The 21,134-nt window shown below is 36.2% G+C and overlaps 3 protein-coding genes across 5 annotated transcripts in view; all 3 read left to right on the top strand.

The window, feature by feature from the left end:
- Positions 1-1,184, top strand: part of arhgap27 (Rho GTPase activating protein 27) — a 35,001-nt gene extending 33,817 nt beyond the window's left edge. For both annotated transcript variants that reach the window (XM_016513316.1, XM_016513315.1), the window contains 2 exons: positions 203-308; positions 751-1,184. In XM_016513316.1, the coding sequence (XP_016368802.1) occupies positions 203-308; positions 751-925 (281 nt within the window). In that variant the 3' untranslated portion in view covers positions 926-1,184. The remainder of the gene's footprint in view (positions 1-202; positions 309-750) is intronic.
- Positions 1,185-2,473: 1,289 nt separating this feature from the next.
- On the top strand, positions 2,474-14,155 carry kif22 (kinesin family member 22). 2 transcript variants are annotated; one of them, XM_016513313.1, is made up of 13 exons: positions 2,474-2,619; positions 2,820-3,015; positions 4,342-4,469; positions 4,660-4,814; positions 5,205-5,414; positions 7,407-7,800; positions 7,883-8,003; positions 9,492-9,612; positions 10,912-11,095; positions 12,134-12,222; positions 13,375-13,596; positions 13,698-13,757; positions 13,886-14,155. In XM_016513313.1, the coding sequence occupies exons 2-13, from the start codon at positions 2,822-2,824 to the stop codon at positions 13,913-13,915; spliced, it is 1,908 nt and encodes a 635-aa protein (XP_016368799.1). In that variant the 5' UTR covers positions 2,474-2,619; positions 2,820-2,821; the 3' UTR covers positions 13,916-14,155. The 2 variants fall into 2 exon arrangements, with proteins under 2 accessions (XP_016368799.1, XP_016368798.1); XM_016513312.1 differs by having other exon boundaries at positions 2,474-2,623.
- Positions 14,156-18,643: 4,488 nt separating this feature from the next.
- Positions 18,644-21,134, top strand: part of LOC107708907 (proline-rich transmembrane protein 2-like) — a 10,329-nt gene continuing 7,838 nt past the window's right edge. Inside the window, exons 1-2 of the mRNA XM_016513270.1 lie at positions 18,644-18,886; positions 20,256-20,548. Coding sequence (XP_016368756.1) covers positions 20,320-20,548 — 229 coding nt within the window. The 5' untranslated portion in view covers positions 18,644-18,886; positions 20,256-20,319. The remainder of the gene's footprint in view (positions 18,887-20,255; positions 20,549-21,134) is intronic.

The following is a 21,134-nucleotide window of genomic DNA, read 5'->3' as shown; positions in this document are numbered from 1 at the left end:
TCAAATTTTTTTCTCAGAATTTTTTTTAAATTTTGGGTGGGGGGTACTCCACAATATAGATATTTTTATTTAATATATATATATATATTCATTATATAATACTAGTAATTCATTACAATCTATCTATCTATCTATCTATCTATGTAGTGATAATTAAGTTTTAATTTAATTAATTTGTGTTCTTCCTTGTGCTTTGATACAGAAATCCCTGATTATTACAGTAAAATAGCACACATGAGAAATCTGGTACGGTCTTTGCCACCACCCAACCGTAACACAATGGAGGCCCTATTCAGCCATTTACGCAAGTATGTTGTTCATTTTACACACATGTATTTACACCTCTTTAAAATTCAAATTTCAAATTTTTTTCTCAGAATTTTTTTTAAATTTTGGGTGGGGGGTACTCCACAATATAGATATTTTTATTTAATATATATATATATATTCATTATATAATACTAGTAATTCATTACAATCTATCTATCTATCTATGTAGTGATAATTAAGTTTTAATTTAATTAATTTGTGTTCTTCCTTGTGCTTTGATACAGAAATCCCTGATTATTACAGTAAAATAGCACACATGAGAAATCTGGTACGGTCTTTGCCACCACCCAACCGTAACACAATGGAGGCCCTATTCAGCCATTTACGCAAGTATGTTGTTCATTTTACACACATGTATTTACACCTCTTTATAAACGTTACAGTATATATCTACAACATGTCTCTGTCTCTTTCTTTCAGGGTTATTCAACACGGCGATGAGAACAGAATGAGCGTGCAGAATGTGGCTATCGTTTTCGGCCCAACGTTACTCAAACCGGAGGTGGAGACGGCAAACATCGCCACTTACATGGTCTTCCAGAACCAGATTGTAGAATTCTTACTCAATGAATTTGAGTCGATCTTCCACATGTGATTGACCTGAACTTGCACTGAATACAAAAGCCCACTCAAATGCTGGAGATGAAGCTGCAAAACTGATCTCAGTCCAGTCAGAGGGACAGTATGTAACAGATCTGCGAAGGAAAGCCTCTCGACTGGCACATTTTGCAGCAGGTTGTAAATAGAGATGCTACAAAAATCAAGAACAGTAGCATCTGTGATTAATCTATTAATATCACTGAAACAGAAGAGCAGTTTAAATATTGGCCATTAAGGGTAATACACATTTTAAAAGTGTATGGCTAAACAGTCGATCTTCCACATGTGATTGACATGAACTTGCACTGAATACAAACCCCACTCAAATGCTGGAGATGAAGGTGCAAAACTGATCTCGGTCCAGTGAGAGGGACAGTATACAGATCTGTGAAGGAAAGCCTCCGACTGGCACATTTTACAGCAGGTTATGAATAGAGATGCTACAGAAATCTAGAACAGTAGCATCTATGATTAATATATTAATATCACTGAAGCGTTTTACATGAGCAGTTTAGATGTTGGCCAATAAGGGCAATACACATTTTAAAACTGTATAGCTAAAATGTAGTTTAAAATAATGTGTTGTGTTTCCTTTTAGACTTAAAGAGAGCTGCATCACAGGAAGTTTTCTAAGAATATCAGTCAGCTTTCTTTTTAAATAGTTATCAGCTATTCCTGAACAGGTCAGTTAAATAATAATGTAGTTTAACTTTGCTTTCCTGTGTTCTTTTGCCTTTCTGTAGAGTCGTGCAAAACACTGCAAGTCTTTACCCTATTCATTTGGATTTGCTATGTGATAATAGATGGATAATATTAAATTACAACATTTTTATGTTTAGGCGTCAATTTTAGTTCAAGTTGTAAAACTTGTACATTGCCGTTAAAGGCACAATATTTTAGATTTGGTGGTACCAAAATATAGAATCTGAATTTGCACATAGATTAAGCATTAATATTTTATAACAACTGGCACACTCATATAGTAATCACTGTAAGATGTTTGAAGGTGTGTGTATATAGAAAGGCATATTTATGCTGTACATTACCTGAAGTAAGCAAGCTTTTAATAAAGTAACTCTTTTATAAATTAATGCTTCACTTTTATTTACTTTTTTCTCTATTTATGTTGTGAGCGATATATTGACAAAATTATATGCTATATATTGATTGAACTGTTAAGGTTTCAGCTAAGTTGGCATACTCAAATCATATGCCATATGCTGCAAATTTAGGTTTAATTTGAATATATATATATATTCATCTGAATGAACGTAATGGTGGATAGGAAAATTTTATAATTATTTTGCATATTAAAGATATTTAATAGCGTTGTTTCTTGCATAACGAACACTTTTTGTATTTCTGATTTTTTTTAAAAATATTGTGTACTGTTATTCCAATATACTGCCGAATGATGGCGGCACAACGCGTTTGTCTCTTCCGTTAAATTTCCAAAGAAGAAGGCGGGTGAAGGATTCTGGTGCGTTGATTGGTTAAATCTAGTGAAGGGGGCGGGGTTTTCATCTTTTGAAAATAACCGTGCTTGGCCGGACAGGCGCCATTGTTGAGGAGTTTACAGAGATGTGGTGATGTAAGTTATTGAATAAAATTAGTTTATCAAAACACCTTATATTGTGCCAGAGGACAGACCAAATAAGCCGAGACGTGGATTAACAGTTGCACAACACAGTAGGTAAGTTTAATGTAATAGTTTTTTTGTTTATGTCCGTGTGTTGCTTTTTGAAAGGGAAACACGTCAGTGCTTTACTGAGTTGAACACATTCAGGAAACTCGTGTTTTTTCCATCCAGAGTAACGTTATAGACAGTGCTTTTGTTAGTTTTATATCGATGCGTATATTTGATGTTGAGTCTAATGGTTTGATGTCAGAAATGGCACAGCGTGTTGCTGTGAACGATGGTGCTCCTGGATCCAAACGGACCTCTCGGGTTCGTGTGGCGGTTCGGCTCAGGCCCTACATGGACAAGCAGGATGAGAAGGGAGAGGGCCCCTGTGTCAGGGGTCTGGGGCCCCAAAAGCTGGAGATCATCAACTGGAGGAACGCCACTGAGACCCTTCAGTACCAGTCAGTAGTCATATTCCTTGAAGTTTGCACTTTGAGTGTTTATTTCGTCTTCATGCCTTTCATTCTTTCTCCTTCATTATTAAGCACTTTAACAGGTCATGTCTCAGTGCAGTAGGTCGTGATTTGGTAGCTGGTGCTGATATCAAACTTCTCTTTGACTAAACTCCACTGGCTCTAAACGTGCATGTTTGGATTATCAGGCAGAGAAACATTTAAACACTAAAAGAGGCTTTTATAATATACATGACCGATTTTAGTTGATTTAGGTTTAGGTCCATTTTGACAATGTAATACAACAATATTTATCAGTGTTTTCTTCTTTACTCAATGGAATTGATTTTCAGGGTGTGTTTTTAACATTTATAAGAAAATATATTTTCTAATTTTATAAAATCAATTCAAGTCAGGTCCTTTTTTTTTTTTCTTTTTTTTTTGACAGTTAACTTTTGACCCTCAATTTGTCAACCTCATTGAGCTTTATTTATTGGAACGTTATAATTGTCTGCAAGGTTTTTAAGATAATTGCATTCCATTTTTTAATTACAAAATATTACAAATTTATAACTTAAAATGTTTAAAGGGGTCATATGATGCGATTTCAATTTTTCCTTTCTCTTTGGTGTTACAAGCTCTTGGTGCATAAAGAAGATCTGTAAAGTTGCAAAGACTAAAGTCTCAAATCCAAAGAGATATTCTTTATAAAATTTAAGAGTCAACCACGCCTACCTAAAACGGCTCGTTCTAACACGCCCCCACATGTCTACGTCATGATGTGGGAAGATTTGCATAACGCCGCCCAAATGTTCACGCAAAGAAAGAAGGCGTAACTTTGGTTCTCGCTGTAGTATTGTTGCTGCCGCCGCCATGTCGTGAAGACGCTGTGTGTTTCGTTGTGAAAGCGAAACTACTTTGTTTGGTCTTCCAAAAGAGGACGATATCCGCTTCGTCATGCCGACCGCTCTTTACTCGCTCTGGATAGCTGGCCAATCAGAGCACACCTCACTTTTCAGACCGATGAGCTTTGTAAAAATCAACGCGTTTCAGAAAGGCGGGGCATAGAGGAGAAACAATAATGTACAGTATGTGGAAAATAATGTGTTTTCTGAACCTTAAACCGCATAAACACATTTCATTACACCAAATACACAAAATAATGTTCTTTTTAGCAACATCGTATGACCCCTTTAATATCTATAAAATAAAATACGTTGTTTACATTTATATTTATTGTTTTTTTATTATTGTAGTTTTGGAACTCAGTGAATGATACCATTTATTTATTTATTTTTGCAGTGATCGATTTAAACATTGTATATTGGTTTGTAGGTTCGATGTGTTTCATGGTGAACAGACAACACAGCAGGAGGTGTTTCTGACCTCCGTCAAGCCCATCCTCCCTCACATCCTTAATGGTCAGAACGCCAGTGTCTTTGCCTATGGACCCACTGGAGCAGGTATGACCCCTTCCTCTGTTGTTGAATGTGATATCGTTATCATCTCAGTGTAAACTATAAAATTTCTTCCGCCTAGATTTCTTCAACCGCCTCCTTTAGTAACTTATGTGATGTGATTCTTAGGATTATTATGAAGTGCCTTTATATTGTCAATTCACAATCTAGAGACTATTCTTGTTCATTTCTTCAGGAAAGACCCACACCATGCTTGGCAGTCAAGAGCAGCCGGGCGTAATTACCAGAGCTGTGAAGGAGGTCTTCAAACTGGTTAAAGCTCAGGAAAAGGATCCAGATGGTTGGGAATACTCGGTTGGGATGTCTTACCTCGAGATCTACAATGAAAAGGTCAGATGTTTTGAGAAATAATTGATTTCTGTGGGTTTTCAGTAGCCATTAGTCCAATCTTCAGTGTCACATGATCCTTCAGAAATGCTTATTTGCTGCTTAAGAAACATTTATCAATTGTTGAAAGTTTTTGCTGGTTAATATTTTAATATTTCAGGATTCTTTAAATAGAAAGCTCAAAGGAACAGCTTTTATTTGAAATAGAATATTATATATACTGTCACTTTTGATTAATGCATCCTTGCTAAATAAAAGAAAAATCTTACTGACATCAAACTGTTGAATGGTAGTCTAAGTATTTTTTTTAATAAGTAAATATATATGCATGCACACACTTAACCCATTTCAGTGGCAGCTGCTCTGGAATATTGATGCACCTTGTGTCTGTAGGTGCTGGACCTGTTGTCCCCGGGTTCCCAGGACCTGCCCATCCGTGAAGACAAGGACAGAAACATCCTCATTCCCGGGCTAACACACACGCCACTCTCATCCTTTACCGATTTTGACACTCATTTTATCCCCGCGAGTCTAAACCGCACCACGGCCTCTACTAAACTCAACCAGCGCTCCAGCCGCAGTCACGCTATCCTCCTCATAAAGGTTTGAACCTGTGCACTTCTCTTCATTCTAGTTCTCCTTTAGCACTTTAACAGGTCCTGGTCTCTGTGTGGTAGACCATGATTTGGTAGCTGGTGCTGAAATTAAATCTCTCCATCAAACAAATACCACTGACTTTTACAGTGTGTCTGCTGGTTGTATTTGGGAGAGAGAACAGTAGTCATAAAAATAGAATTTACTGTATAATGCGGAATGTCACCGAATTTCTCAAAATTTGGAAGAATAAATCAAAAGTAGGGCACTACACTTAAATTAATTGCGCTTTAGACTAGTGACTGAATATTAAAGCACAAAATACTGCTATTTAAATATGAAGTCTGCATGTTCTGCGTCAATTAAAACAAATACATCAACCTGTCAAAATAAAAGTTTGGTTAAACTTGAAGAATTAAGACAAGTAAATTGCTACAGTACAATAGAATGTCTCAAAATAATAATAATATAGCTTATAGCTTTTAAGGAATGGCAATTTTTGTTTTAATTTAAACTGTAAACCTCTGTTGGCCAACACTTTTTTTTTTTTTGCCAAAAAATGAAAGGAATTGTTCAAGCTTCATTTGATTACATAATTGTTATTGCTATTATTGTTGTTATTTTTGTTTTTTTGTTTGTTGATTTTTTAAGACAAAACTGTTAAAGGTCCCATGACATGCTGCTTTTTGGATGCTTTCATTCTAAGGATAACAAGCTAGGTAACCATATACAGTAAAGCAACAAAATTGTATAGCGTTAGTTGACTTACTTGTCCGAGGTTTGTAGCTGAGCCAAGGAGAGTTGGTACTGATCCAGACTTTATTTTCAGACGTTCAGCAAGGCCAGCTCTGTATTGGCCCAAGTTGAGGAAACAGTCGTCGGTGAAATGTTTGGCGCAGACATACAAAACTTTGGGAAGTTGTGTCGGCGCATTACCAGAGAAAATAAAATTAACCCACTGTTTCTTCATAGGCTCGGATGAAGGAACTAAAAAAATACTTCGGTGTTCATTTGTACATCCAAACACTGAGCAACTGCCATGCTTCGCTCGTTTGCAAGCCATGATGTCTCTCGAGGAAAAAAAAATATTGCGCTCGCCTCGCACGGTAGTAGCTCATTTTCTCATGGGCGGGCCAAATTCTCTGGGCGGGCAAAGCAGAGAAAGGGGAGGTAACCTTTCCCCGTATGACGACATAAAGGGAAGATTCCAGATTGGGCCATCTGAGCTTTCATTTTCTCAAAGGCAAAGCAGGATACCCAGGGCTCGGTTTACACCTATCGCCATTTCTAGACACTGGGTGACCATAGGCAGGCTAGGGGAACTCATATTAATGTTAAAAAACGTCATAAAGTGAAATTTTCATGCCATGGGACCTTTAAATTGTAAATATTATGAAAGGATATTGATTGAGTGATGCAATTTAATTATTTTTGCCATGAATATAGAGACATTGCTGCTGACATGGCGTTAAATCATAAATAAATAATATGTTTTATGCATTCATTTGATGACCTTTGTTTCTAATAATACATTTGTATTATATAATAAAAAATAAAAAAAACACAATCCAAAAGAAATTCAAACAGACAACAGAATTTCTGAGGGAAAAAACACATTTTATAGGCCACTGTTATTATAAAAGTTTATTAAATAGTTAGTTAGTTTTATGAATTAGCCATCTTTTTTGAAAACCATTGAAACAGAAGAAAATTAAGACAGAAATATATTGCTATTGTACAATGAAATGTATTTTTCATGTAATAATTATAATGGTTTATTAAGTTTTATTTTTTTAATTGAAATTCAGTTGATTGATCAGTTGATTTTATTAGCCATTTTTATTGTTAAATTTATTAAATTGTACTTAAGCATTAAAACAGAATCCAGAAAAATTCAAGCAAAGTTTGTGCAAAAATAAAACTGATTTCATTGGGTCCTATAAAGTTGCCAGTCTTCTGCAAAAGACTAATAATCACATAAATGCATATGTTTGCTCTCAGGTAGTGAAGTCTCAGCGTGGGCCGCCACACAGACAGCAAACAGGAAAGCTGTATTTAGTTGACCTGGCTGGTTCAGAAGACAACCGGCGCACAGGAAACCAGGGCATCCGTCTGAAAGAGAGTGGAGCCATCAACCTGTCCCTCTTCACCCTCAGTAAAGTGGTGGACGCTCTGAATGCGGGGGCCGGGGGCCGCGTGCCCTACAGAGACAGTAAACTCACCCGTCTGCTGCAGGACTCTCTGGGTGGTTCGGCCCATTCTGTCATGATCACAAACATCGCACCGGAGTACAGATACTACTTTGACACCTTCTCAGCCCTTAACTTCGCCGCCAAGTCTAAGCAGATTGTCAATCGGCCCTTTGTCAGGGAAACCGTTTTGGCTCCTACGATTGGTGAGGAGCGCTGTATTATTATATATTTCACTGGATGATAATAATTGGGTATGTGGTGATCATTTTATCCCTTCATTCCTAGCTCCTGGAAAGAGAGCCAGAGAGGAACAGGAGGCTGGAGGTTCTGGTGAGCCCCAGAACAAAAAGTCTAAAGAAGGAAAGAAAGCTGAACAGTCTCCATCACCTCCGGTACATCCACACAGGTACGACAGCTTGTTACAACAGGTAAACTAGTTTATTGTGTGAGCACTTTAACAGGTCTTGGCTTTGTGCTGTAGGCCATGATTTGGTAGCTGGTGCTCAAAGGAAAACTCCCTATAGCAAAGACCACAGGCTAAATGTGCCTCACTGGACATGCATAGGGAGGACACATGTACTGTAGTGCTGGGCGGTCAAGCTAAAACTCTGAATAGCTGTGAATAGCTTTCAAATTAATTTCATTTTGCACTGCGGTACATGAGTTAACCCACGAAAAGTAAAACTAATAAATCAACCTTAATATTAAAGGGGTCATATGATGCGATTTCATTTTTTCCTTTCTCTTTGGAGTGTTACAAGCTCTTGGTGCATAAAGAAGATCTGTAAAGTTGCAAAGACTAAAGTCTCAAATCCAAAGAGATATTCTTTATAAAAGTTAAGAGTCAGCCACGCCTACCTAAAACGGCTCGTTCGAACACGCCCCCACATATCTACCTCAGCCAATCACAACTCACTGGATAGCTGGCCAATCACAGCATACCTCGCTTTTTCAGACCGATGAGTTTTGTAAAAATCGATGCGTTTCAAAACGGCGGGGCATAGAGGAGAATACAGTATGTACAGTATGTGGAAAATAATGTGTTTTTTGAACTTTAAACAGCATAAACACATTTCATTACACCAAATACACAAAATAATGTTCTTTTTAGCAGCATCATATGACCCCTTTAAGTAATTTTAAAATAAAAATGCTTACCTTTTTTTTTTTAAATCAGTAAGATTGTTTGTAATACTTTTATTTAGCAATGATGCATTAGAATGATCAAAAGTCACAATAATAAAACATTTTATAATGTTAGAAATGGCTCCTGTTTCAAATAAACACTAATGTTTTGAACTTTCTATTCCATAATATAATACATATAATATAAAACAAATTTTAATGTATCATGGTTTCCACAAAAATATTAAACGGCACATATTTTTTTTACATTAAGAAATGTTTCTTGAATAATAAATGGTGGGATTGTATAGTTGATATTGATATTATAATTGATTAATATTTTTTTTCCTTCACAGTGTTGCTTAAAGGTGCACTAAGCGATTTTTGCGAAACGATGTTGATATTTGAAAATGTCCTCTCTTTTTTCTTTTCTTTTTTCCTATCTGCCATCTCTCACTATCTGTAGTCAATCAACTAATGTCTGTCCGGTGCACTCACTGAGTGCTGTCTTCTCCCTATCATTACTAGGCACGCCCCTTACTGCTGATTGGCTGCGAGTTTGTTTTTGGACTCAGTCCGACACTGTTCAAAAGCGTTTTTCAAAAATCGCTTAGTGCACCTTTAAATATATATATCAGTCTGTCATAAATATATACACACACACACATATATATATATATATATATATATATATAAGCATACACGTATACATATTAATCTGATGCTGTCTGGCTGGTGTATATGTGGTTAAAGTTGAAATGTCTTTCAGTTCACCAGATTCATCGGTTCTGGAAAGACTCCTGGCTCTAGAGAAGATGATGATGGGCTCTGCTGAGAGGGAGAGACTCGACCTGCTCAAAACTGTAGCACAGTCCCGTAAAGAAATACAGGTATCGTACACACTCTTTCAATATGCAATCCTCTACATTGCGAGTGAATCACTAGCATATGCGACTAAATAATGTCTATCGTTAGCCATTGGCTAATAAATTCTTAGATTTTACTTGCCAGTATGTGTGTGAGAGGCTAATTAATTTAGCATAGATATATTTTCAGTCGCTTCAGAGTTTCGCTCTCCGTCAACAAATCTGTACTATTTCAGTTCAGCTCAATGGATGTGCAGCACACCTGTATTTGACGCGCTGTAAACTCTAGTGTGAAGGCGCACGACTCGCCGTCGCTTTGCTGATAGCGCTGTTTCTCACACATGCAAAGAGAGAGAGTGAGAGTCTTACATACCACGCTCAATAGACGCACTGCATGTAAACCATCTTCTTCGTTGTATTTTCCTGTCAAAATAACGGAGTTCATTTAGAATTATTCAGCTTTTAAGAACAAGCAGAATATATGCCGGTTTCTCTGGTAGTGGGCGGAGCTAATACGCAAACGGCATTCTCATTGGCTGGCTCTCATCTATTCCCGTCCCTGTTTTGATTTCAGCAAATCCGTTCGAGGCAACGCTGACAACGTGATTAATATTCATGAACCAGCAGCTCATCAATCCTTAGTGTGTTGTATATTGTTAGTAGTAGGAGTAGTATTATCTTTTAATAATAATTACTATTATCTATTACTAATATCTTTTTTTTTTTTACAGAAACCCAATGGGTAACTATCTTAAGCATTACCACCAGTCCTAAGTTTAATTAAAATGACAAATATGCATTCATACATGGTTACCAATTCTAATCACTAAAGTTCTATCGTAATGAATAAGTTAAATAGTGCTTAATTATCATAAGCGTTTATATTCTGGCTTCATCTGCTTGCCTGTACAAAATATACATGATCAATAAGGTGTCTACTGAATTTCGCCTTTTAATATCTGCATTTTACTACTTAATGCAAACTGCATAAAAATAACTGGCGGTCAGTGAAGTAAAGCTTCGTTTTGCCCTCCAGGTGGGCGTTCCTATAAGGGTGTGACGTCACGTGAAAACTATCAATTGCTTGGTCAGAACAACATTTCTATCTCAATTTCAGTGCATTGCAAGAGATTGAAAAATACGAGCTGATCACCTAAGCAGTTTCTGTGAAATCAGCAGCATCCCTCCTGCTTGTAGTTAATCCATCAGATTGGGCAAGATTACTAATACCAACTGCAAACTGTACATGAGTGCTCAGTTTGGAAAACCTCTTCCACATCAACCAGTGGGTGATTTCAAATATGTTCTGCTGTCTTCCCATAGATGTTGAAGGAGAAACAGAAGGAGCTGGAGGACAAAGCAAACATGTTAAACAAGCAGAATGAAACCATTGAGAAAGAGTCCAAAGATGCACTTCTCTTTAAGACAGATCTGCCCCTACTGCACAGAAAACCATCTACAGCCTCCAAACCACGCAAACAGCAAGCGGTTGTCACGCCGTTACAGGGTAAGTTGTGGTTAACTTCATCCTTATAGTCCTCCTGGGACACTCTTCATGCATGAGAACGCAGTATTGATTTAAGTGGTTTAGTGTTTCATGACCCTTTGAATTTTCCTGCTCTTTCCTCTCTGCCTGTTGAGTTGTGCTGTTAGTATGCAGTTTCTGTGATGCTACAGTTGCTTTGTTCTTCAGGGCTTGAAGCATTTCCGCTCTGTCCCCTCTCTCATCCTGCTACTGTCAGCTTCTGTGGTTCCAGATGGGAAACTCTGAACTGATACATTTAAGAGTGCATTTCCTGACAATCTAAACGTAGCAATAGTTCACCCAAAAATGTGCTCGCCCTCAGGCCATTCAAGATGTTGATGAGTTTGTTTCTTCATCAGAAAAGATTTGGAGGAATGTAGCATTCCATCACTTGCTCACCAATGGATCCTCTGCAGTGAATGGGTGCCGTCAGAATGAGAGTCCAAACAGCTGATAAAAACATCACAATAATCCACACCATCAATTAATGTCTTGTGAAGCCAAAAGCTGCCTATTTGTAAGAAACAAATCCATCATTAAAATGTTTTTAACATCAAATCGTCACTTACAGCTAAAATATGATTTCATAATCCATAACACTGCTTTCTCCAGTAAAAAAAAATCTGAATCAAGAGAGAAATATGCACAGATCAAGCACCGTTTATAAGCAGAAACAGTTTTGTGAGAGGACAACGGGGGATGGACTTTTTCCACTGGAGTAAGCGTTTATGGATAATTAACTCCTATTTTGATCAGAAGCAACTGTTTAAAGGTAAAACGCCTGAATTCTGGATTTGTTTTGTACAACTATGCAACTTTTCAGCTCAAGAGCAAGTGATGTAATGCTAAATTTCTCCAAGTCTTTTGAAGAAGATACAAACTCATCTACATCTTGGATGGCCTGAGGTTGAGTACATGTACAGCAAATTTCATTTTTGGTGAACTATTCCTTTAAGCACAACATTTCAGCCTGTATTTGGTAAATAAGGAGCCGTTTCTTCCTGTCCAAACACATCTCAGTCTCTCAGGTGCAGCCCTTGCAGCAGTGTGCTGTGGTGTGTAAGCCCTCACAGTTCTTGGATAAGAAGAAGAAACGTATCCAAACTGAGGTCAGTGTGCCGCTGGTTGTTCTTTACACGTGCGTATTACAACATAGAACAATTAATGGTGCTCCGACCAGGAGATTTGGGTCTAATAAAATAATTGATATTACAGAGATACAGATTCAAATGCCAATGTTTGTTTGAAGGCCTGTTTTACCCCAAAAACGATAATGCTGTCAGAAATAATCATTTAGATTTGTATAAACCCTTCCAAGCTTTTTGAAAAGGGGTTACATCTTGGCTGTTGAAAAATTTTTATTGACACGGAGTTATATATATATATATATATGTGTGTGTGTGTGTGTATTAGTGCTGTCAAACGATTAATCGCATCCAAAATAAGTTTTTGTTTACATAATAAATATACACAGCACACATACATATATTATGTATTTATAAATACATACACATGCGTGTATAGATTAAAAAAATAAAAAATAGGTTGTTTATATATTAAATATATTTATTTATAATATAAATTATGAATATAAATATAGACATGTAAATAGTTTCAAAATATATAATGAATGTGTGTGTGTATTTATATATACATAATAAATATACCCGGAACACACACATATATTATACAAACAAAAACTTTTATTTTGGATGCGATTAATCGTTTTTGACAACACTAATAAATATATATATATATATATATATAGATATATATATATATATAGTGTATGTGTGTGTGTGTGTATATGTATATAACACTAATTTCTAAAATGTGCACTTTAGGGATTTTAAGATTTTACGCTTATGTAAATTTATCTATTTCACCATTTGTATAAGCAAATATACAAACTGCAGTACAGTAAAAATCTACACTTCTGTAAGTTGGAACATAAAGAAAATGAGAAAAATATAATGTATTTGGCCATATTGCTGCCTGGTGAAGAAATAAAATCATGTTATGACAGTAATGGCCAGGAGATGGCTGAAGTTTTCTATGCATCCAGCTTAACTACATATGCATTTTTTTAACAATGTGAACTTTGTGAAGCACTAAAGTTTGGGTGAATGAACTCCATGGAAGGACAGAAATTTCTCCGGTTTCTTTAAAAGCTGTCAAGCGCTGGTATATTTTGCACTTGACAGTAACTGAGATGTTACTTTCACGTTTGCCGTGATTAACTGAGGTTTTCTGCTGATAAGGTGGGTCAGGGGAAGGAGAACGGAGGTGTGGATCGTCCCCCTGCTGATGAAGTCAACTGGGAGTCCCATCTGGATTCAGCATTACTAGAGCAGTCCAGGAAGAAGATCCTGCAGACGCTGAACTCCGGCTCTCTGAAGGATCTCAAGAGCCTGCAGCTGATCGGAGACAAGAAAGCCAAACTGATCATGGGCTGGAGAGAGCTTCATGGGGACTTCACACAGGTAGAAGTCTGGCTCTTCACCTGTGATGTGCGAAACTTTGACATGCAGATCATAGAGGCTGATTTAATATTTAGTGTTCTCTTTATTTTCCTTGTGTGTAGGTGGAAGACCTGAAGCAAATCGAAGGCGTTACAGCTAAACGTTTCTCTTCTTTCATAAAGGTTTGTGGTTTGTGTCGGTAATGTCTGTGTCTGCTGTGGATCTTTTTAATAATGTGTCTGGAAGGAAGCACACTAGCATGTGATTTCGGAGATTTCCTTTGAGTCACACTTTCTTTTTCCCCTCACAGGCCAATATTCTCAGCAGTATGGGAAAGTGAAGTGTCTGAAGAGGAGCGTTTGAACACTTGTGATTTTAAGATGTTTTTACACATTTTATGCATGTAACATTTTGTACAGGGTTTTTTTGTGTACAAGCCTCTGTGTATACTTGACTGCTTTTTTCCATGTCATTTCTGCATACTATTTTTCCTTTTTAGTATTTCCTTTTTTTTAATTTTTTTTTATGAACTGATCATTTATCATGTGGCACCAAATAAATGCCAACATCACAAAACAAATTGTGTAATTGGGTGTTATACTTTAAATGATTCCTTTTATAAACCACTCGAGGTGAACCACTAAATCCTCTATTCTCAAAATCATCCATTTCCAGAAATACAGTTTTGAGATCTGTATGATGCTGTCAGTGATTCTCCTCTCATAATTTTTGCATCTAAAAGGGAAACTCCTACAAATGCATATGCAGTAAGGTCAGCTGCAAATATCTCTTTTCATCGCTTATTTTTCATTGCATGTCTTTTGTAAACGCTGACAGAAGTTTCTTCATGCCAAATGAGGCTTTTGCGCTGACAAATGCTGTTAGTAAATCTGGCCCTTTAAGCATTCAGAGGCATTCTGCCCATTCAGACTAAGCATTTTTAAGCCAAATCAGGGTTCCCACACGTCAAGGGAAATTGAAAATGTAAAATGCCAGGAAAAGGTTGTAGTTGTCCTGGAAAATAATTTTTTAAAATGTAATTGTCAGAATCGGAATGAGCTTTATTCGCCAAGTGTGTGCAAACACAAGGATTTTTTTTTTTTTAAGGAGCTCTTGGTACAAACATACATGCATACATATATGACATGAGAACAGAAAAAAACATTTAAATAAGTTAGGGGGAAATTTATTTTTTATTTTTTTGCTATGGTACTTAAATTGAAACTACAGAGACTCCTGTAGAGAGGAATATATTACTTTAGGGCATGATCCTTGTCTTTTATTGTCGTCGTAAATAAATTAAAAATGTCCTGGAAAATGATCACTGACAAAAGTGGGAACCCTGCAAATGTATGGTTATGTTTACAAATTAGTATTTTGTACAATTTGGAAGGATTTATTCAATCACCTGCATGCAGAAACTATTTTGAAATGAAACTTCCAAAAGACCAAAAATATTACATTTCATAATTATGCTCCAAGATTTTTGTAGGTCAGTCATTCTTGAGACGTGGGACAAAACCGGTCCAGCAATGGTAACTGCTATTAGCTTTAAAAAATAAAAATATTTTCAATTTTAAATGTCATGAGGGATTAATAATAGAATGTATTTAACACAATTATCACCTTCAATTTAATTTTCTCATTATTATTATACCAAATCTGTGTTTCTTAATGTCCTCTCACTACGTCTAAAACAGTGTGTCCACAGAGAAGGGTTCAATTATTCATAGGCAATAAAATGGATAATGTTTTTTTAATGATGAAAAAGAGCTTGTTTTATCAAAAGCAACACTTAACATCTATCAAAGCAAGGTTGTTTTTTAATGACACATGCATGTTTCATAAGATTTTAAAGTTGCGTCCCCACTTTTTGTCAACACTGTCAGACATTCAATAAAATGTAATAAAATCAGGGAATATCAGGGGCAGCTGTCACTCTAAAGGACCCCCTTGCCACAGTTCACCTCTGCAGAGTACAGCAGTGTCAGACAGGCTCTGCTAAGTTTTATAGTTTTAGAATATTTTAAATCCTAATGTTAATATTTCCTTTGTCACAGCCATGATATGTCAACACCATCTTCCAATTTCTGAGGAAATTATTTGAAATATTTAGATAATTTTATTCTCCTGAAGCAGGTTCCATTAGCATCTAGCATCAACAGAAAAAAATAAAATGGCTACTACATGAACTCCATTGGTTTTGTGAAAGAAATGCCAAATTTGTCAACACCGTCAGATGTCACCACCATAAGATTTTGTGTTCCAATGATATATCAAAATACTTAAATGTGACTCTTGAATAAAAGCTTTATAAACAATAACATACTCACTGTTTGTTGTGTTTGTTTTAATACAGTAATTGACTGATTCAATGTATTTGATAGTTAAAATGACTACAAATTCAGGTTTTCGTCACCACCATCAGATGTGTCAACTCCGTCAGTTGAATATTTTGATAATATTTCATTATGATATTTTATATTTGTTGTGGAATTGTTGGTCACATGTGAAAGTGTAATCTGTCTGCTAACTCTAACGAGAATGTGTTTTGAAATGTTAAAAACATCTTGAATGCTGTTAAAGATAAAGCTGAAATGATATTACACAGTCCAAGGTAAAAAAGCACATTTTGTTAAAAAAGAGAAAATTTTGCACCCTGTTTTGTCCCACTTCTCAAGAATGACTGAGGGGCAAAATTATAATAGTTCCCCAAAGGGGAAATTAGGAGAATTTCGGTTCTGAAGCCAAAATATGGTTTCAAAATAGTTTTTGTGAGCAAGTGGTTGAAGAAATCAGTCCAATTTTTACAAAATATTAGTCCAAACAACCAAAGAGTTTTAGCATTTCATGAGCTGTTATATCCTTTTAAATGTCAGCTTTTTGTGACGATGACTTGTCTATTGGCTGAACTCGATGCACGCTAGGAAGCTGTGTCGCAGGTGCATCATGTTTCTCTGAAGGACTAGAGAAAAACCTAATTCATAAAAAGCGCAATAGCTTTGATTTGAAACCGATTTGAAGAAATTTAGCATTACATCGCTTGTGCAGTGAATGGGTGCCGTCAGAATGACTGGTCCAAACAGCTGATAAAACATTACAATAATCCACACCACTCCAGTCCTTCAATTAATGTCTTGTGAAGCAAAAAGTGGCATGTTTGTAATAAACTCATTATACTAAGATGTTTTTAGCTTCAAACCTAAAATATGAGTCCTCTATCCATGTATATAATGAGCGAGTACATCATGAATTCATCTTCCAAACTGCGTTTTTGTCTTATTCCGAATCACTACGGTACACTTATAATAAGTATTTATATTTGGACTATTGTAGCCTGGTCGGGTCGTCACCGCTGCGGAGTAACACGTACCTGCGTGAATCGCCATAGACATAAACTTAGAGAAGTAGCTCCGGTTGGAATGTTCTTCCGCGGGATGTGTGCAGTTCTGTTTATTAACCGCTAGAGCGCCAAAAGTTACATAGTGCTGCTTTAAGAGGGATTGTTCTTTTAAAATATGTTTAATATTCTATAAAAGCAAGAGTACACAGGCTATACTAATGTATGTTCTCTTTTTGGTTCGTAATTCAAAAGTATATAATTGACTAAAGAGATTGCAGCAATTATTACAGTAAAAGCATACGTTTTATTATAATTATTTTTGGGGGGGGTTGGTTTTTTTTTTCCATGAAACAGCCTAAACTATATTGTATATTGTTTTATAATTTCAAACCTATAAAACCGTTCTGAAAAAAAGTGTCTGTCAAATGAAGCCTCCTGGTTTGGTGTTTTATCCACTGCAATAGTCCGGCTTAAATGTATATATTCTTTGAGGACTGTATATCCTTGACTTGTCATTCAGTATTTGCATTTTGAACTGAACGCGAATGTAAATGTGTTGTTGGTGAGTAGATGTGTCTGCAGCACCAGCAGCAGCGGCTGAGAGCCTGCAGTCAACACTATAATTTCAAACCTATAAAACCGTTCTGAAAAAAAGTGTCTGTCAAATGAAGCCTCTTGGTTTGGTGTTTTATCCACTGCAATAGTCCGGCTTAAATGTATATATTCTTTGAGGACTGTATATCCTTGACTTGTCATTCAGTATTTGCATTTTGAACTGAACGCGAATGTAAATGGTGTTGTTGGTGAGTAGATGTGTCTGCAGCACCAGCAGCAGCGGCTGAAAGCCTGCAGTCAACACTGCTTATTCATTACTCACACACGCAGTCCTTCAACCAGCCTGACATCCTTGCGGCAGACCAGAACTGCAGGACATAAATAAGACCAGAGAGTACATTCACTCTCATGTTTTCATTGTTGTTCATAGTAGTGTTTGGAACCATTTTCAATAGACAGAAGAGAAAATGGACTACCAAACAGAGATAATAACTGCTTTATAATTAATGGAAAGAATTTACTTTTTTTTTTTTTTTGCTTATGTTGATCATTTTAAACTTTAAAATTTACAGAAATATAGCGATATTTCAGGGATTACAGAATGGGGTCTGGATCATGTGTTTTACAGTTCATAACTGAATTAGACATTTTTACTGGTTGTAAATTAGTAAAAGTACATACCATTTTTTAAAAGACTAGTTATTTGCTTTTTTTTTTTTTTTTGTTCCAAAGGTGCCATTTTTTTGCTGTATTTCACAGTGCAGTTATGGTGAAATATGTTTAAAAAGACAATATAATATTAAAACAATATCAAATTTAATGAATACTTTTCATTTTCAAAAGAAATATTACAAAAGGGTTGCACTTATAATTTATTATATACACTAATCCTTTTCCCTTAGAAAATTACTACTTTCTTTTTCAGTGTATCTTAAATTAGGGAGTTTACGTTGCGATGTTACATTCTTACGGAGTAATACTGCTGAAATGCGTAACTAACTTATTTTGTGGAAATGTTTTTTAATTGCACCGTGTGGCTATTTTATTATCATGGGCTATTGCCTATAATCAGCCTTCATAATGAGTTTTTTAAATTTATTTTAATCACAGGCTTTTCCAGTGCGCGCAGTTCGTGTAGTTTTTTACGCTGTTTTACTCTCCTCCCGTTTCCTCCTTCCGTCCAGTCAGTGTGAGCCTGCAGCCTGTGATGATCCCAGCATCCCTGCCGACACGACGAGCGCACTGCATAGACCACAGCACCGCGGCATTTTTCTTTTAATGTACATTTAAATGTCACACTGGAATATCAAATTTTCATTTGAATCGGCAGAGCGACCGTCTATGCAAATGAACTAACGTCAACGGCGTACGTGCGACTTCAACTGCACACTGGCTGGAATCGCGCGGTGTAAGGTAGCTGTTTATTTATGTAATATATGTATGATATGTGTACTAATTAACGTCTGAATGATTTTTTATGTCTGTGGGAGACAGCCCTTTGCTTTATTAGAAAACAAAGCGTTTCCCGACCTGGATAGGTGAATTGTACCTGTTTTGGATGCATGAGGACAAAGAACAGCTTACAGTGTATATAATACATTGTGCATCGTTATTAATTAATCTTCATATTCGTCGTTATAGAGTAGCTTATATGTGAACTATGGACTAAAATATGTTTTTAACACTCTCTTTTCCTTTCTCTCTCTCTCTATCCCTCCATATGTCTCTTTTCCCCACGGCTTTGTCTGTTTGCCCTCATGTTTTCTTGTGAGAATCTAGTGATTATTTTGACTGTCACCATATGTTCCCATAAATTTTACGTGTTTTCACGAGTTTAATTATCACATTTAACCTTTTTATTAAAAAAACGAGAATAAAGAAAAGTAAATAATGTCCTAGCAGACAATTAGGCTACCACATTTTGGCCGTATTTTACTGACTTTAGTGTATAGTTGAATAAATATGGTTTTAAGGATACTAAAATCGATTATTGGAATCTGTCTGAATTCTCCTGCTGTAAAAATAAATGTTATAACATCTATCTCTGCAACTGAGGTCAGTTTCATGACCTACATGGTTAAAATAAACAAGCACGTGCATTAATGAACAAACCATTGCTATGATAAAAATGATCTTCTAACAAAGCAGTCTTTTCCCCACGGCTTTGTCTGTTTGCCCTCATGTTTTCTTGTGAGAATCTAGTGATTATTTTGACTGTCACCATATGTTCCCATAAATTTTACGTGTTTTCACGAGTTTAATTATCACATTTAGCCTTTTTATTAAAAAAACGAGAATAAAGAAAAGTAAATAATGTCCTAGCAGACAATTAGGCTACCACATTTTCCGGTATTATCACGGTACATTTGGCCGTATTTTACTGACTTTAGTGTATAGTTGAATAAATATGGTTTTAAGGATACTAAAATCGATTATTGGAATCTGTCTGAATTCTCCTGCTGTAAAAATAAATGTTATAACATCTATCTCTGCAACTGAGGTCAGTTTCATGACCTACATGGTTAAAATAAACAAGCACGTGCATTAATGAACAAACCATTGCTATGATAAAAATGATCTTCTAACAAAGCAGATGAGTGGTTTTGTGTGAAAATATAGCTGTGGGATGCTGAAGTGTGAGGGATATGATGTGTGTGCTGATGACACCATGTTCTGGAGTGTGAGTTTGCATCTCATCATGCGTTTCTGTGCGCTCATGGCCGATGGTAATGAGATTCATCTCCTGTGCACATAAATCTCACTATTTTTCTCCTGTTTTTAGCCACACGGGACACCGTCTGAACATCAACGCTACACTGGCTACATTCGCACCCTCCGCCGTCTCTATGGAAACCAAGTACCATCAGGCATCATTGGGCTCTCTGGTTTGTACCCAAGACGAGGAGCCGATGAGCTGCCAGACCCCGTGCCCTGTTACATACCAGCCGGGGACCACCGGGGTCGGATCGGACTCCTTCCCATGTCTGCGGCCCCTCACTTTCCCTCAGAAGTCCAATGATGAGGCGCGGCACTCGGGAGAGGTCACCGTTATGGTCAAGGAGAAAGCTGAGAGTGGTAGTTCATCATTTCATGAATAATATGTCATTCTGGGAGGGTTGTGTGAGGGAAAAGGGATACAAATAATTGAAATGAAAGCATCTGCTTTGTCTCCAGGAAGAAAACATTGGGGACTTTCAGGTCCTGCTATGCCAATCACACTACAGTCATTTGCATACAGCAATCAGGATAATGACTTTAAAAATGGCATGTAATTAAACGGGCAAACAACAGAGATGAGAGAGTGAGTGTTTTTAGAGCTCAAAAACTGCAGCTGTACAAAAAGACAAAGACTAAAGTAAAAAAAAAAAAAAAATAGACCTAAAAAAAAATATTTTAGGATTATTTATATACTATTATAGAATTTATTAATAATTTGAATTAGCTTTTTTATTTTTATATATATATAAACACATACAGATTAATTTTATACATATATTATTTTTATTTAGAATATAGTTTTATTAATTTATTAATAATTTGAATTTGCTTTTATTTATATATATATATACACATACATTAATTATATATATATATGTATACAGTATATTAGGGGTGGAACGGTTCAACTTACTCACGGTTCGGTTTGTATCACGGTTTTAGA

This window comes from Sinocyclocheilus rhinocerous, unplaced genomic scaffold (genome assembly GCF_001515625.1).
Source record: "Sinocyclocheilus rhinocerous isolate Xijiao unplaced genomic scaffold, SAMN03320098_v1.1 scaffold24, whole genome shotgun sequence".
Classification (NCBI taxonomy): Eukaryota; Metazoa; Chordata; class Actinopteri; order Cypriniformes; family Cyprinidae; genus Sinocyclocheilus; species Sinocyclocheilus rhinocerous.
This window is presented reverse-complemented; position numbering and strand designations above follow the sequence as displayed.